The sequence below is a fragment of the Syngnathus scovelli genome, chromosome 1 (assembly GCF_024217435.2).
Source record: "Syngnathus scovelli strain Florida chromosome 1, RoL_Ssco_1.2, whole genome shotgun sequence".
Lineage (NCBI taxonomy): Eukaryota > Metazoa > Chordata > Actinopteri > Syngnathiformes > Syngnathidae > Syngnathus > Syngnathus scovelli.
Window position 1 is genome coordinate 7135086 of NC_090847.1, and position 18385 is coordinate 7153470.

An 18385-nucleotide genomic window follows, 5' to 3' on the forward strand; every position below is an offset into this window, starting at 1 on the left:
TCCCACTGTTTTCCCAAATTGTCCTCCACTCAGGGATGACATCATTGTGTTCCATAATATATTTAACAGTGGAAATTCTTTTGTACCCTCCACCTACCGTTCAAAAGTTTGGGGTCTCTTAGAAAAGTCCTTATTTTTAAAATAAAATTGCTAATTTAAACTAATCAGGAATACAATGTAGTAAATGACTATTGTAGCTGCTGTAGTCTGGTTTTTAATGCAATGTCTACATAAGTGTATAAAGGCCCACTTCCAGCAACCATCCCTCCAGTTTTATAACGGTCCATTGTGTTTCCTAATTGTGTTAGAAGCCTAATGGATAATTAGAAAAACTTTGTCCAATTATGTTAGTTTCCATGGAAAATACTAAATTGTCTGGTGTGACCCCAACCTTTTGAACAGTAGTGTACTTATGAACAAGGCAGATCCTGGAGCTATGAGAACATCAGAACTTGATTTCGGGCTGGGATATAACCCTAACAGGCTGCTGACCCGTCTAGAGTGGTCCATCCAAAACCATCCGAGAAAGGTGCCACCTCATCTGTGACCTTAAATAGAATGGATGGTGTTGATTGATTTGAAAACAGACAGAAAACAGAGGGAAGCAAGGAGATAGAATTTCTTTATATCTTACCATATACGGTAACAATTGTACGAATAAAGCAATTTGAATATAAAAAGCTAAAAAATGTACAGTAAATGTGTATAGCAAATACTTTGGTATTGTTTTGTAGTCATAACGCTGCCACCCAGTGGCTGCGGTGTCTTCCGGCAGAGGAATTAAAATCCCATAGTCAACCAAGGTTAAAGACCTATCATGTGTTGTTTACACTAACACACAGCAAAGTAACTCACTGAGCTGTCTGCTTTGTTTTTTTTAACCTTTTGGTTTCTCTTGGGAAACGTGTGTCAAGGTCACACATTGGAGGAGGCCAAATAGGGTGCATTTGGTGAGGAGAAGAAGTCACTGGCACAGAAGCCCTCCTCAGACAAGTGTCCATACTCGTTGTTGTAGAAGGTCTGACCAGACAGCTGGTTGAAGAAATTAGCATGCGTGGAGCTGGTGGAGCCGAAGTTTCGGCCATAAGAACCATGCGAGGCTGTGAGAGGCTCCGTGCTGCTGCTGCTACTCATTCGTCTGAAAGCGACACCAATATGGGCAAGAAGTAAATAAAAACATGTCAGTGTTGTCTTGGTAGCAACATATTATTATTAAGGGATTGAGGACAATGCCACTTCTGGATGTCAACGAAAAACGGATATCACCACAATATTTATTTAAATTAATGTGGAAGAATGCACTTTTAGAACAAAAAGTCAGGTTGTTGTTAGGTTTTATTTTTTTATATACATGTACATTTTTTTAATCAATTTATTTATTCAAGATAAGTTCAGTGCTTACGACATGGACACATAGCGTAAGCCTAACCTATAAAATCAAAACATAATAAAACAAATATGACAGATTCATTTATTGCTTGTGTTTGAAAAAAACATGGTAGGGGTACTTTGGAAAACGAATTGAATATTAAAATTGGAATTTCAATGCTGATTATCACATTAAATCACGGTTTATTTTTCAAAACTTCAGCGCTAATTTTAAGTAAGAATAATCAACCATCCATCCACCAATAGTTTTTGTGCAGTATAGATCACCTTTTTGCCACAGCTCCTTTGTGCCCGTGTTCAAGTCTCTCAAACTCATCCGATGCTAAAACCATCCCACTGTCTGTCTGGTTATCCTGTAGAGACAACGTCACATGAAATCTTGTGATCTGCTGATCTCAATATATTTCGTAAACAAGTGTTGGGCAAGACTGTACTGTACAAAGTTATTTGGTATACAGTACAATATCAGAATAAGGCAGCACGATAGATAAAGTGGTTAGCTAACCTGCCCTGCAGATAGGTTAGAATCCCTGTGTGAAGTTTGGGGTCACCAGTTATCTCACCATTTTTAGAACTCAAAATCAATATGCTTTCTTGTGGAGCATTAATCACTTAAAAAGTGAATAACTTTGAAGGTGAACCGAGGCCACTATATGTATTTCTCAAATAGATAATAATAGTAATAAAGTTCTTACCTGAGTGCTCTTCTGAGGGTGAACCTCTAAAGGTAGCTCTTCAAACGTCTTCACTCTCGGGTGGCACGTCTTTGAGGCTCGGGCAAGCACACAGCCGGCAAAGGGCACAAAATTATAATACCTGCTTAAAAGAAAAGCGAGAGGTCAGCCCATCAAATACGTGACGGCGCGTCACAATGAGACTTCATTGTATTCAGAGTCAAATAAAACCTCAGCTAACTTTGTCTGCTCATAGAACACGTCACCAACAGCTAAATGATCTCAATTCTGTCCCCAAGGGCTTATAAATTTAATTCCCATACACCCAACAGTTAGGTCTTTCCATTACAAAACAAAGGAAAGAATAAAGAAAAAGAAAAAAGCCTATTTAATGACAAGAAATTCAGAAGCCTTTGACCTGTTAACAAAAGGGCGTGAAACTCTGTTAACATTTCAATTAAAAAAAAAAATAATTAGGACAAATGGTGGCAAGCAAATTCTGAAATATGCTTAAATGAATGTTGAGAAGGTCTGTCAGCTGCGCCCACCTTTATCTATTAGCCACACCCCCTACTTAAGACTTTATCGATCATACACTTCTTGTCACATTGTTTGACAGTCATCTGTGCAAAATGCAACAACACCGAATAGTGTTGTAAACTCGATCCACTGTAGCATCTTTGTTTGCCTTTCCCTGTAGCTCTTAGCTGATTCTGCTTGACAGACAACCAAATATGAGTTTTCCATCAGGCTGTCTGTGATAACAGTGAAGTGTGTATTGCTGACTAGATTATTATGGATGAGTACAAAAAAATGAATTGCTTTGTAGCCAGGCTTTGAAGTGACATGTCACAGTTGATAATTAATCAATAGTAAAGTTTGTTGGACCTGATTGATTGCTATCCAAGTTATTGTATTATTCATCACGTCGGACCAAGCAGGAGGCCAACTTGCATCAGTACCTGGTTGACAGGACGTTGCCAGCTAGTCTCAATTCCTCTTCAGATGGAGGCCGTGAAGAAGCTTGAGAAAAGCCGTCATCTTCAGAGCTCTGCGAGTGGTTCAGAGGGATGTAGTCCTTCCCATCCTGAGAGCAATATTGAGATGTCAACCACAGGAAGCACTCTCTCTGGAGCCCCCCCCCCCCCTCGAACAGGTCCATCTCACAGGCAGACTGTTGTCCTGCAGCAGGTCTCCCAGGGTTTGCACCAGGATGGAGAAGGGCGGCCTCTCTTTGGGCTCTCCATGCCAGCATGCCAACATGATGCCATATCTACCAGCAGAGAGCAGCAAAGTCTTACATAAAATGCTCAATATCCAACTATGTCGTCATTCATTCTTGCTTAACCTCCGCGCATAATGTTCAAATTCTCTCTTTAAGACTGTGGGCAGACTACGGTATGTAATTTCAATGGAATTTAAAATGTTTATAATTTGAATTCTTGCCAACTATGCTGCATTAAAATATGATACTTACTACAACTCTGCTAACACTGAAAAAAGAACTTAATTTTGAACATCATTTGCACAATATTGGAAAGTGTTGAACTGACAATTATATCAGTTTACCACATTGCGAATTAACTAAATCAAAACAACCGTTTTTTTTAAGTGTAGGTAGATCAACATTTACTGTTCATCAACTATTTGACATAAAATAAAACGACACGCCAGGTCATTCAAAGATGAGGTAAAAATTTTTTTTTAAAGTTTATTTTAATAATTTATTTTAATTCAATTAATTGATTAATTTAATAAAATTGACAACACAAATTGAATGTATTTTTTGTGTGTAAACGCTATGTCCTTTTTTCTTGTGCTTTTGCTTGTCTCTTTAAGGGTCACCGCAGCGCGTCATCCTTTTCCATCCATCCATCCATCCATTTTCTGAACCGCTTAGTCCCCACGGGGGTCGCGGGCGTGCTGGAGCCTATCCCAGCCGTCATCGGGCAGTAGGCGGGGGACACCCTGAACTGGTTGCCAGCCAATCGCAGGGCACACAGAGACAGACAACCAATCGCACTCACACTCACACCTAGGGACAATTTGGAGTCTTCAATCGGCCTACCAAGCATGTTTTTGGAATGTGGGAGGAAACCGGAGTGCCCGGAGAAAACCCACGCGGGCCCGGGGAGAACATGCAAACTCCACACAGGGAGGGCCGGAGGTGGAATCGAACCCGCACCCTCCTAACTGTGAGGCGGACGTGCTACCCAGTGCGCCACCGAGCCGCGTCATCCTTTTCCACACATCGAAAAGAAAAACTACATTCAATTAAAACCATTGATGCAGATCTTACATTTCTGGGGATGCTGTTTCTGGTGATCTCATTCTGATGCCATCTTTTAATCGCTTGCAAAACTCCTCATCAATTTGCACTGCTGGATATGGGGACGCACCTAGAAAATAAAAAGCGCGATGGAACAAAGAAACTGGTGCATGATAAATTAGCCATGAAAATTTAATCTACTTCTAGAAATCCAACAAAATTCCCAGAGACACAAAGATTCACACTTCAATGGGGACCCCACACAGCCAGATAAGATTGTCTTTGAACTTCCCTTTCTTTTCGTACCAAGTGAAAAGATTTCCCAGAGGAGCACTCCAAAGGACCACACATCACTCTGGCTGGTGTACACTTTGTCAAAGATACTCTCCGGAGCCATCCACTTCAGGGGCAGTCGGGCCTATGACGATGGCAAAGTACCAGACCAATATTACAACCGAGGCATAAAAGTAGAAATTACACCTGAACGAGATTGAATCGTAATGTTGAAAATTAAGTTGCATGTGTGACTGCCGTACGTTGCCTTTCCTAACGTAGTCGGGGTCTTTGTATATATCCCGGGCCAGGCCAAAATCGCAGATCTTCACCACATTGTTTTCTGACAGTAGAATGTTGCGGGCCGCCAGGTCTCTGTGGATACACTGTGGATGCGCACGCACGCACGCACGCGCACGCGCACGCACACACACACGCGCGCACACACGCGCACACACACACACACGCGCGCACGCACACACACACGCGCACACGCGCGCACGCACACACGCGCACACGCACACGCACACACGCACACACGCGCACACGCACACGCACACGCACACGCACACGCACACGCACACGCACACGCGCGCACACACACACACACACACACACACACACACACACACACACACACACACACACACACACACACACACACACACACACACACACACACACACACACACCACATAATGTTTTGAAATCCAGCAAAGAGCAAAATGTTTCCCACACGGCATTGTTTCCGACATGAAATTTAATCATCTGTTAGTTTTACTTTGTTTACGTGCTTGCTGATATGTGGAACTGGACTTTGTCTGCCAGCCTCCGCAGCTGCTTCTCCTTGCATATTAAAAAAACACTGCGAGCTACTATCTGCTGCTTGGAAAGTTCAGTGTCAAGCTATTGTTTGATATGTAAAACTCCTCAGTTTGATGTGAGCAATTAGGATAAGATACATGTGATACTAGAAGCCAGACTTTCAACAGAAAAGTCTGACGGGGTTCCAAGAAGCAGTGAAATGTCGTTTTTAATGATCTCCTCTCTTACATAAAGACAGAAATCAATGGGGACAAAAACAACCCAAATTGACAAAGCTGCACGCAATTCCTGCTCGGGCTGGCGAAACTTGGTTCATTAAACAAAGTTGATGCTGATTGTTTTTCCTCTTGAGCACTTTTCTAATACATACCTAGTCAAGCTCATGGAACTTGGACCAGATCAGCATTTTAAGTCATTTTTTGTGCTTTGTGGGGTTTCGGATGGACGGACAGAAATATGTAAGCCTATTCATTTATTGCTCTTCTTGCCAGAGCGCAGGCTTCTGATTGGTGGAGTGTCATTTGCCACAGTGTAATTGAACCTCGCTTCCCTCTTGGTGGTTCTCACTCCAACAATTGCAGGGGATTGCACGCCACCGAGTGCTACTGCAAGTTGAGGTTCGCTCACCAGCACCGATCACTCAACTATTGTTTAAAACGATTGTCCTGCATACAGGAAGATTTATTATTTCATTATCTTTTTGAATTAATACATAAGGTATGTTTTAGTGAAAATAAAATTGACAATGGACAGCTAATGCATGAATTTACAGTGTATGTGATTTGGAGTCCTTCTCATTCTTAATATGGAAACTGCACTTGTCTTTTTTTTATCCATTGGTTCAAAGAACAACAATTAGTGCTCTCTCGTTTTTCAACTTGGTAATAATCTGTGCCACAATCTACTTTGTGCAAACGCAACCTCGGGAGACAAATCACCGCTGTTCACAGCCTAATTGCTACAGTGCTGATAATAAACCTTTCTAGATGCCAGGAACTCCATCCCACGGGCCACTTGGAAACTGTAGCAAATTAGATCTTCTATCGTCAAAGGCGTTTTCCACAAATCCTCCACTGTGGGGAGAGAGACCAGAAAGAACAACAATGAAAGCTGCATCTTAATGTTCACGCAATTTTTTTTTTTTTTTTTTGTGAGTAGGCCTCACGTTTCTCCCCGGCATGTTTCTGACTTGACGCGTTGGATGATGGCGTCTGAAAGCCGACAAGCGGGGAGGAAGATGTTGAAGGGGGGTGGTGGTGGAGAGCTCTTTGGTCCGTTTGACCGGCTTCAATCATCCGTCTAACTTGGCTCTGTGTTTTCGGAGAGCGATCCTAAAAAGAATAATGAAAGTATTATTTCACCAGTGGGAATCACGCGCCAGTGCTTCTTCATAATTGACGGGGGTTGTGGGGGGGGGGGGGGGTACCCTATACGGGAGGAAAAACTCTCTCTTTGCTCTCAGGAAGTTGGACAGATTGCCATACTTGCAGTATTCCACAATCACCATCAGTGGACCTGTTCAGACAAATGCATTTTTTAATTTTTTTATTTCTGCTTTCCTAATCATTAAAAACTGCACTTTTCTGTATCCCATGCTCTGATTATATAATATTCTCGATAGACTTGTTTGTGCTTTACGCATAAATGGCACTGAAGAGAAACAACACTGAAAGAGCCAACCAAAAAAGGAAGTTTTGCTGTGAGCTAAGCAAGGGACAACTAACAGAAAAGGGTTCCCGAGAGGACAACGCATCTGTTCCAACAAAGAGAAACAACACAGGGCTCATTTAGTGCATCTGTGCACTTCAAACTGACCATTTGCTTTGGTGCAGGCTCCTAACAGGTTCACTACATTTAGATGGTTGCCAATGTGAATGAGAATCTTCAGCTCAGACATTAAAGCCTTGTGCTCGCTGGCCGTGGCTCCGTCTGAAAGCACACAACGGAAGATAAATGCTCAGGCCTGCTCGTGTAACGTGTTTGACTCAGCTTCATGCTTCGTGTATGCGTGTTTGACAAGCAGACCACAGCACATACATTTTCATTGTGCTTGTGTTTTGTTGAAATGATCCTCAAGCAGCAATGCAATCATTATACTTGTAGAATCTTAGGCTTAATTATCCATTTGAAAATAAAAGTAATACCCTTGTACTGAATGGAACAAACTGCTGGATACAATTAGGGAATAATGTCTTTGAGAAGTGAAACATAAAGGACATTATGTTCAGCTTTATGATTCCTAATAGAATGGACTTGTCACGTCTCGTCCCCAGCCATGTTACTATGTGTCTCTGTTGTCTTGGTTTCTGTCTGTGTGCTTGCTCCTCCCCTCCTGTGTGCCCACGATTAGTTTGGTTACTCTCACCTGCCTATTGTTACCTGTCGTGTATATAAGTCCTGTCTGCCCCTCACGCCCCGTCGGATCATTGTTGTCTAGATGTCTTTTTGGTTCCTGTTGTCTTATTGTCTTCACGTCCTTTTTTTCGCGTCCCTGTTGGTTTGTTGTTTTGTTAAGTCATGTCAGTTTGCCGAGTCTTTTGAGTTTGCTTCAATAAACCCTGGTCCAAACTGCATTTGGTCGCCCTGCTCCATCCGAACCCGTGACAGGACTGGTGTTTTCTTTTCGCAAGGCTCCTGATTGAGTGAGGTTTTGTAGGTTTTCCTTTATTTTATTTTCAACCTTGCCTTGTACAAGCTGTTTGTATTGTTTTTTATGTAATTATTATTTTTTTATACAATCTCTCTATACCGCCATTGTGCCCAGCCTCAAACGTATTTACAAGCAGACAGTCAAATGACTTTGTGTTACTTTGTGGAGTGCTGCTTTTGTTTGTTTGTTTTATAACCCCTTCTTTAAACGTGGCAGAGCGAGATCAAAGCTTCTACACACCTTGCTGACTTTTCCAAAATTGTGCAAGTAGACAAAGCAGGAAATATGCAAATTTGTCTATGTAAGGTTAGGAAATAACATTTATGGCTGGCCTAGCCAAACCGCGGTCAAGTGTAATTCCTCAATGTTAACTGAGAATGCAATAATTGATATAAAAAGATGAATCTGACCTTTCAGCATCTTGACAGCCACAGTGTGGAGACGTGCGCTCTTGCTGATTCCGTAGATCGATGCCTCAATTACCTTGCCAAAGGCACCGTGGCCTAAAACTTTTCCTATGTTGGGAAACGTCAAATGAACAGAGAACATTTAGATGAATTGATTTTCACTGGGGCAATGTCAGTATCATGAAAACAGCTTGGCAATCGCCGAGTCACAAACTATAAACGCATCTAGCAGCTATGGAGAAAAGGCAGAAAAAATTACAACCGCAATTGCAGTGCTTGGCAAACAGAATGCTCCAATGAGTTGCAACCACAGAGCAGATGCTTTTTTTCCTCAGGGTGTTTTTAAAGAGCCATGCGAGGAGCGAGTGCAATATTAGCACTTTTCTTGCCACTCTGCACTCTAAACTAAGCCATTAGGAATTCAGGGAAACAGAACGAATTTGATTTCATCCATATATTCTCGCCTTGGTTTTCCCTTGCGCATCGTTGCCACCTGTTCACGGCATCATATCAGCATGCATCTGATGCGGGTCACTCACCCAGCTGTAATCGGTCCCGGGGGATTTCCCACTGGGAGGAATCATAGGGCAGGTATTCTGACTGTTCATCCAAGGGGACCTCCAAGGGGTCCATGATGATTGAGAGATAGCCTGTCTTAATATCTGCTGGGTTAATCTGAGGAAGAGAGAGATGATGCATTTGCACTGAGGTGGAAATGAAAAATGAAGACAGTCATGCCGGTGTGACCGAGTATTCCCACTCATAACACCATCTTGCTATGGAGCAGCTGTGTGGTGATGTCATTTGTGACAAAGTGAGAAAAAAGTCAATTAAAGGCTATTTGGGAGTCATAATGCTTGTCCTTGTTATGAGGGTTAATGGCTACAAATGGTGCGATTGCACTCTGTCACGTTTGGGAATGGAGTGACCAAATGCAGCTTGGACCAGGGTTTATTGAGGGAAAAGAGAGTTGGAAGGGAGGATGGGGGGAACAAACCAACAGGAACGGGCAAACTGACATGACACAGAGACTAAACTAACTGAAACCGAGAGACAAAGAAACAGAACAGACAAAGAGACAAGAACAATCCGACAGGGGAGTGACACGCAGACATGATTTAAATACGACAGCAAACGGCAGTGATCATAAGGGTGATTTAGAGGTGAGTCAAAGTTTAAAGAGAGTCCATCTCTTTCTGACATACAATGGCGTAAAGAAGGGGTGCCTGACCCGTTTCACATTGCAGAAAATTAGGATTAGCAAAACCCAGATGAACACAGCAAACGCTCCTGTTCCGATGAGGATTAGGATCTCCACATTGGCCTTATCGCTGGAACCTGAGAAGAAAAAAGAGGAAGGAAAAGCATCTCAAAACGGGAATATTTGAAATTTATTGCAAAAAAGCTATTCAATTAGCGGTCCACTGTCCACATGCGGCACAGAACCAACCATAGAGTGGCCCAGCATGTAGTCCGGCCTGCCTGAATTGAATTGCATTCAAGGGATGTAGAGGGGACCTCGGGTTTCCGAAGTTCTTACAGTGTTTGATAACGTGAATGCAGCACCCATATTGTTGACGATGTAATTTTTGAAGAACATGTACATAAACAACATGGACGTCAACCAGCGTTTTGTAAAATAATGTTCTGGTTTGAAGTTGTGTGCTTAAGGTAGTGCTTAGCCTCGAAATCGTCAGAGGCAATGCTTTCAAAGTCTCCTGAGTCACTCATCATTAAGTTGAACAACTCAGACTTCTTTCTTGGTTGCCTCAGCTGTTTTTCGATGGAATGCCAGTTTCAAATCATTTAAATGGGATTAGAAGGTTTTATTGTCCCAGGAGGTTTAACATATATATAGTATGTGTGCTGCTGTACTGAAATTATTTACTGTGCTGAGGAGAGTTGTGCACGGAATGTTGGAATATGGCTGGCCATGAAGAATTTATCCTCCAATTTGAAGAAAAACATTTAGAATATGTGGGCTGTATTCGAAGGAGCGTTTGTACAATGCTAGTGGCCTTCAAATACTGCAAACCAAAGAAAACATGTTACCAAACACAAAGTGAGTGGACTTGCATCCAAAGCAGTAAACCCCCAGGGTCATAATATGCATCATCCATTGTTATCCTACAGAGAGTGTTTGTTGTCTGTAATGTATTGGTCGATTCAGGGTCCAAACACTCGTGAATTTTGCTGTTCAACTCCTTGTTCAAGAGCAGCAAGTGTTGTGCAGAAAGCACATAACAGTTAGACATGGCAATTTGCATGTTTAAGGGAGGTCATGTGAAGCTCACCTGTCTCCAAAAGGTAGTCGTGCTACTTCAGAACAGTCAACTGATGATCATCTGCATTCTGCCTCTAATATCCTGACATTTAAGGTGTAGCAATGAGCAAATCAACAATATGATTATATGACTCATGAAGCCCTCTAATGCAAACCTATTGAATTATTCATTTCAGGCCATAGTGGTCAGTGACTTTGATTTTATTGCAATGGTCTGAGCATGCCTGCGGCCGTTAAGTTTGAGAGGTGACTGATTAAAATTCAGAGCCTTGCATATGTGGTGCGTCAGCAGTGAGACACTTTCTCTAGTGCGATATGATTGTGTGCAGGGGCGGAACTAGCAATTTTTCGGTGGGGTGGCCAGGGTGAACACAACATCTCAATGGCCGCACTGGTTCGCAAACATAAAATGCACACATATACAGAACCTTGCTCCAAATACTCAAGATAAAATCCAAGTAAAACCTTTTAGCCATGCTGGTTTGCTATGATAAGAAAATCATGATATTCATTGAAATTTACTACCACAGGATTCCAAATATTTCCAGGTGCGGGTCTCACCAATAACACGGATGGCAGCTGTTGAGTGCACGCAACCCCGCTGATTACAGGCAGTGCAGGTGTAAAGGCCGGCATCCTCCTCCCGAACTCGCTGGATGCTGAGCGTACGGTTTGAGTCCTGCAGCTGGATCCCTGCAATGAGTCAAGAGTGGACTTTAGATCAGTACTGAAGAGATTTCCACCTCTGCCTGCTTTCATTCTGAATGCGTGTGTCACGACTCGTCCCTGGTTGCTTTATTATGTTCTTTGTTACCATGGTTTCTGTTCGCGTCGCCCCTCCCTTCCTGTGTGCCCATGATTAGTGTGATCATTCTCACCTGCCTCTTGTTACCTGTCATGTATTTAAGTCCTGTCTGCCCCTCACTCTCCTTTTCGGATCATTAATGTCTTCATGTTTGATATCCTTTTGTTTCTGGTTTCTTGGTTCCTGTCTGTCGGTCGGTCTGTTAAGTCATGTTAGTTTGCCGGTTCTGTTGGTTTCTTCCCCTCATCCTCCCTTCCAACTACCTTTTCCCTCAATAAACCCTGGTCCAGGCTACATTTGGTCACCCTGCTCCATTCCAGTCTGTGACAGTGTGGATGGTATGATACTCAGTCATTTTAGTTATGAGCTAAGGTGTGAAAGTAATCATCTTGATTAATGCTTACTAGATGCATCAAATGCCACGAAAGAGTTTCATTTTCTGCGTGTTGTAGTATCAACATTTACTCATGCTGGCTGTGGCCACTGTTGCCTCCAAGTAGCTCCATGTGATGATGCATGTGATGGGGAGCACAACAATGCACTTGTGTGCTTTAACAAGTCCCCAAACGCTCACATAATTTGCTCAATGATAGCCATTGTTTTTCCCATGGTCCACCTCTTTAATCTATATTCATTATTCTTACATCCTACTATGTGTTGAATTGCATCTCTCCACAGGAACCTGTCATTCATCCCCTTATCTCCTACGGTGAGACAGGCTGAGAAAAGTAATGAGTCATCACCATCATCACCAACAAAGGATTTGTGCGCGTGTGTGTGTGTGTGTGTGTGTGCACGAATGTGTATTCGTGGCCAATACACATCTATGCAATCGTTGGAAACAATCATTCATCTGTATGCATGAGATGGTGGTGGTGGGTCAACTGTAATAAAAAAGACTAACAAAAAGAACAAACAAAAAATATTTGTCACTGTCAAAAATGAGAAATGTTTTACCACTTTTAGTGGAAATATTTATCTGAGCAATGTCCCAAAATGGACAATGTGGGCGTATCAGAGTGTGTTCAGCTTGCGAGGTGGTTGTTGAGCTGCTGTGTTGAACTATGCATTACCTACAAGAGTGTTTCATAAGATTTACTGATATACCGATAGCTATATATATATCTGTCAAGCCAAGGCGAAATTGTTTGTCATTATGTTCGTCCATCAGAAGAAAGTCACCTCCTGGTTCACAATGGATGTCGAAAGATGAACACTGCCATTACTGTGGACATTTTCAATGCCATAATGACACAAATGGGAAAAATTCGTTCCAGTATTAAATTGAATACCTTCCGTCATTATTGTTTCATGGAAATTGCTTTTGAATTGGTGGCAGAACCTCCAGAGTCAAACACGATTCATTTCATGACACAGGTTGACTCACAAATTGTTGTAATTGCATAAAAAGTAACCAGTTGATAAGCCAATAAAACCTGGGTTGTAGTAGTTTGGGATTTTTTTATTGATTTTTATTGCCTTTTTTATATCTTTTTGAAAGCGGGTTCATTAGTTTTTATTAGCTCTCTTTTTAAATAAAAATGTTCAAAATATACTACAAAACAATTAACAAAAAAGTAAAACAAAGTCCATTTTCACCATAATTATAGTAAGTTTTAGGCACATAAAATGTAGCTTTAGTTAGATATTGTTCTTGGTTTTGTTAACAAAGATTGTTAGAGTGGTGCTCACTCTAACTTATTTTTGCAAGAACCACACGGGAGGCAGTATGCCCTTTTTAAGCACTTGCAAGTGAAGAGTCATTCGTCGCTGTGCGTACAGCGATGATCGAATGGGGTCTGACTTTGGATTCCTGCAAGAGAGTATTTATTGAGAGAAAGCAGGGTGGGGGTGACATTGGACATGTTTGGTAGTCACCTCAGCAACTGGTTAATCAGTGCGGAGGTTCCCAGCTCATTGTTTTACAAGGTGATGGAAACAAACTAGTGGAGCATTTTAGATGACTAACTAAGCAAGAATGTTTCCACACCATTTGGAAAGTTTCAACAACTGAATGGTTAAACTTTCCAGAGTCAAGGAAAGGTAAAAGGTTTAAACAAAGTTAATAATTCTAGTCTACATTCCAACATAATCATATGATCAAAATAATCTGTAAACCCTAACAAAGATATTTCCAAATTGTTTTAGTTATTTTAATTTTCATCATTAACTATAATAATCTTGCGTACAACTAAGCCAAAGAACAGTTAATCTATCCCTATCCTCCGTGAATAGCCAAAATCTGTGTATACTCGATGCCCATTAAAATGCATTACATAAATTTTTTTCAGAATCCCATTTTCTTTTGACAAAATGCAGATGAACTTCCAATAATGGGGCTTTTTACCGTGAAAGTTTGACTGGGGAGATGCCACTTCCTTTTGTACTATTTCTGTACTATATCTGGCAGTTTTGCAAACTGAATATGAATGCTGACAAAAGGGTCGGGACCCGGTAGACGATCCCGACGTGTTCACGCACCTGACATTTGGTGGAGCGGCTGGTTGTCTTTGAACCATGAGAGGCGCGGCAGAGGTCTTCCCTCCACGTCGCACTCCATGTGCAGTGATTCCGTCACGTTCACCGTCTGGTTGGTGAGACTCCGCTTGTAATGAGGCCCCTCCAGGCCTGACGAAGAAAGCAGATGGATGAAAAAAAATTGCGCGATTGCATCTGTGTGAAAGTCAAAGTCAAGTCTGATAGTGCATAATAGATACAGTGAACCACCACACATAAATCAGTTTGTGGGTGAGTGATATGCTAGCTATAATGCTATTGTGACGCTTCATGAGAAGGTAATTCATGTTGAATAATTGATTACTTAATGAAGTCATTCATGTAACATGGATTGATGTGGTTTCATGGCGCATTTCGAATTAGCCGCCTGTTTCTATGTGGATGGACGTACATATGGCACATGGATGGTCGAGTCTGCTGGCTCCATCTCTTTTGCCCCTCACCTTTGACAGACATATATCTAAACAGACAATGCCTCTCGCCGCTCCGTCTTCTCTGAGCCACACACACATAGTGACCCTCATCCTGCAGCTGTATGGTGGGTAGGGTGAAATCCAGGACCCAGCTGTTGGAGGCCTCCTGAAAGACGAGCTGTCCATCAAGGGCGACGGCATAGAGATGCACGCTTCTGCAATCCAGCTCCTGAGGCTTGCCCTGCAGGGCATTGGGGTCCAGGCGGTACCACTGCAGCCGATCATAGGTGTAATTGTCGGCACTGCAGCACAGAGACACCTTGTCTTGCTCCAGGGGATTCTCTGATGGATGCACTTCCACGCTGAATCCCTCGGGGATGGCTGTGGTGCACAACAACAAGAAAAAACTTTTTAATGTGGGCATTCCATGGTGTTGCTATGCAAATAAATGGGACAAAAGTGGAACAGCGGACCAGTTTGTTGGCTGATACAATTGTCCAAAAAATAGTATCATATTGATCTCAAAAATAATAACTACACTACACTGTGAGTTTTCTTTCTTTTGATATTTTGGTTGACTATTGTAGACAGAAGACAAAATTTGTTCCCTTGTGGGAGGCAACGCAGACGACTCTCAGCCAATCGAAACGTCTCCCAGCTCATTGCCCTTAAATTCAGCGCCGAGAGACTACATGGAACGATTCGTAGTCCATGCAGAATATCAGCATGTGATTTTCACTGTTGAAAAAACTGCAAGAGCTTCACTTGCGAATGATGGAAATATATGTAGTATATAACGGGCTTTTCCAATTACATGAAAGATGCTTTCTTTTTGGCAGCAGTGGCCTACTCAATAATACATGAGTGTTCTTTGGCTAGAAAGGATTTTTCTGTTGAATTTTTTAAACAGTGCCTTCCAAAGCTGTAAGTACAGTACAATCCAATGTTAAGAAATACTGACAATTCAAACATTTGTGAACACCAAAGCAGACAGCATCTATCAGTTGCACCGGAAGGGAAAGATGAGCTTAACGTTGCCTACTCACCGGTTACATAGAAGTAAATGAGTCGTTCATCTTTGCCGACTTTATTCTCTGCAGAGCACTTGTATAGGAGAGACACGCTGGCGTTGCGAATCTGCAGTCGGCTGACTGTCTGCGGGTGAGAAGAAGAACAAGTTGGCTGTCAAGTGCTTCTCTGAGTAGACACCTAGTTGATTGTGTTTTGACAGCTTAACACAGAGCAAACGTCACTCAGCGATGACTGAACATAGCATGAGACTGCGTGTGTGCAGTACGCTACCATGTCAGTGCCTTTTTTTTTTTTCCCTGCAGTGATTTCCTCTTCAGGGCAGAGAGAGATGAATACGTGCATGAGTGTGTTTGCATGGAACTCTTGCAGGAAGCCTGCAGAGGAAGCCTGTTCTAAATATTTCTACTGTGCAAATGGGTTTTGATTGACAAATTTTGTCATGGGGCTCAGGAAATTCAGGATGCTTCCACAAAAACATCCCGCATCACGGATCACACTACTTATGTAAATCATCGTCGTCTATCTTGGACTGTAAAAAGTGTGACAAGTCAGAATTAGAGAGCCTTGTTTTCTTCACCTTCTGTCGTCCATCCTCCAGTTTAACAGATGTTTCAATCAGTTCCAATTCGTTCACAGCCCCTTCCAGGCAAATGTCCTGCCAGTCCTGACAGTCTGGGATCGTATCACCACGGCCTTTCCTGTCTGGTCGCACCCTGGAGAGAAACACATTGATGACATCTCCCCTCATTGACATTCACAGCATAGAGTGGACTGTGGGGGTGACTGAGAACTACATCAAACCAGACATCCTGATGTGATATGCGATTTTTTTTTCTCCCCCTTCACATGCTGGTTTGCTTCATATCTGACTATCGCCATTACTTTTAACTGTGTCCTCATGGAAAATTGTCACTGTCAATTATACAAATTTAATGTAGCATATTATAAGCCTGTGAAGTCTTCTTTGGTGATTTTTGTTTCTCAGTACATTAAATATGTTTGAAGATAAGTCCTGAAAATGTGCAATGGAAGAGCAATGTAGCGGTGAATCGTTGAGATATATACTGTAGTTAAACTTTCTTTCACCTTCTCAGTTGTCCTGACTTTTCGGAGCACGATTAAAAACTAGCCCAATGACGCATGTTGGCTGAGACGTACACTGAGTTTCATCATTTCATCGATGGCGAGCCACCATCAATGTGTGGCAACATGAAATTTAAACTGTTTTACAAGCTGTACATTGAGTGCACAGGGATATTTCAAACCTAAGGAGATATTCCGGTATTTTACCGTAAGATTTTACAAAAATGTGAAGAGTGGACTCACTTTTATGAGATACACATGCATGCACAGACCAGTAGTACATAAATATACATAGCTGGAATTTCATAAATTTGATCATTTATAATATTTATTAGTATTCTAATGATGATTATTATTATAATACTATTTCAGTAGTTTGATTCAAAAAGTGAAACTCATTCTTACATTACAGGTTCATTAAACCAGTTCTACATGTTCCCACCTGATTTTGATCTAAGAACTGATTTCAATAGTTTCTCCTGTACTATTCTAATTCCTTCTTGGTATCTTTTTTCATTAACTGTAATCCATAATCATTAGGAGCTTTATGCTGCTGATTCCGATATTGACCATTCACGAGTGAGATTGGCCGATAGATTCGTATACCGATCACATGGATTAGCTGCATATTGTTCTATTTTAGAGCTACTCACAAATGGTTATTTTAATCATTGCTAAATCTGTTATTTTTTAGATTCATTCATAAAGTTGGGTAGTTGGACTACACAAACTCATTATTTTTAACATTATTATTATTATTTAACACTATTTTCAACAATTAGCTTGCAAAAGATAGAAGATTATACCTGATTCCATGGCATGTTTATGAATCACTGAGTTACTAATTGTTTCTAAACCAACTAACCTGTGCTTGAATTGAACTGAACCTACACGCTGTATCACTTCCATTCGACGAGAAGTGAAATTGAAGTGAAAAGAGAGGGTCAACAAAAAACACACCTCAGGGTCTATGAAATTCTAAAAAATTGTTTTAACTAAATAAGTGACCTATAAGGACTCACTCACCCACACAAGAGGTGAGGATAGCTGGAATTGCCTGAAGCTTGTATGAAGCTTAAATGCAGCCTTTGTGGAATACCGACGTTAATATTCGAAAAATATGGCAAGCGCAACACCTGGGGTTAAAGGAATATGAAAATGTCTAACAATATGCTATGCGTGGTGGTGCCAAGAAACTATTCGATCATGTCAAGAGATTGACTGCAGATGGAGAATGGGAGAAAAAGCCCAAGGCGGGGAAATATATGCCTGCTAATAAATGTGAGGATGTGTGAAAAGTTGGGTTGCGCGTGATTTATAGCGGCCAAATGTAAGCGCACACATTCTTGAGAGGTTGCCACTCTAGCGCATTAGTATACCATGGTGGCGCTGAAAGAAAAAGCGCCAAGGCTGCTGGATGGTGGATAATGTAATAGAGCAGAGAAGGATCCAAGAGACTGACTCCAGCTTTTGTCTTTATCTCCTCCTCCTCCTCCTCCTCCTTCTCAAGTTGTGCAACCACCTTCATCCTCTCCTCTTTGCTCACCCTCACACATAATTGTACTAAGTTCATTTTGTTTTTCCTTTTTTAATCACTTCACTGGTTTCTTTTATATCAAACAAATTGTTTTAGGTTATTCACCTGACATGTTTCGGCGGTTTCTTCCGCCTTCATCAGAGTGTCACAGATGTGACAGTGACACGTCTTTATCAGCTGATGGATGAAGGCGTGGCTCACCTGTCAGATTTGACAGGTGAGCCACG

At 41.7% G+C, this 18385-nt stretch overlaps 1 protein-coding gene and 1 long non-coding RNA gene across 6 annotated transcripts in view; one reads left to right on the top strand and one right to left on the bottom strand.

The window, feature by feature from the left end:
* Positions 1-605: 605 nt before the first annotated feature.
* The window catches only part of flt4 (fms related receptor tyrosine kinase 4), an 85884-nt gene continuing 68104 nt past the window's right edge, over positions 606-18385 (bottom strand). For 4 of the 5 annotated variants that reach the window (XM_049732950.1, XM_049732971.1, XM_049732961.1 and 1 more), the window contains 20 exons: positions 16116-16251; positions 15553-15661; positions 14537-14887; positions 14058-14204; positions 11333-11464; positions 9719-9825; positions 9027-9162; positions 8491-8595; positions 7246-7359; positions 6857-6945; positions 6596-6761; positions 6409-6503; positions 4869-4991; positions 4639-4750; positions 4363-4462; positions 3231-3336; positions 3026-3150; positions 2085-2208; positions 1657-1742; positions 606-1138 (listed from right to left, as the gene is read on the bottom strand). In XM_049732950.1, the coding sequence (XP_049588907.1) occupies positions 916-1138; positions 1657-1742; positions 2085-2208; positions 3026-3150; positions 3231-3336; positions 4363-4462; positions 4639-4750; positions 4869-4991; positions 6409-6503; positions 6596-6761; positions 6857-6945; positions 7246-7359; positions 8491-8595; positions 9027-9162; positions 9719-9825; positions 11333-11464; positions 14058-14204; positions 14537-14887; positions 15553-15661; positions 16116-16251 (2686 nt within the window). In that variant the 3' untranslated portion in view covers positions 606-915. The remainder of the gene's footprint in view (positions 1139-1656; positions 1743-2084; positions 2209-3025; positions 3151-3230; positions 3337-4362; positions 4463-4638; positions 4751-4868; positions 4992-6408; positions 6504-6595; positions 6762-6856; positions 6946-7245; positions 7360-8490; positions 8596-9026; positions 9163-9718; positions 9826-11332; positions 11465-14057; positions 14205-14536; positions 14888-15552; positions 15662-16115; positions 16252-18385) is intronic. The other variant, XM_049732941.2, reaches the window with a different exon arrangement.
* LOC125977260 (uncharacterized) lies at positions 11461-13066 on the top strand. Its single transcript, XR_007484574.2, has 2 exons — positions 11461-11914; positions 12255-13066. It is a non-coding gene; the product is annotated as an uncharacterized lncRNA (long non-coding RNA).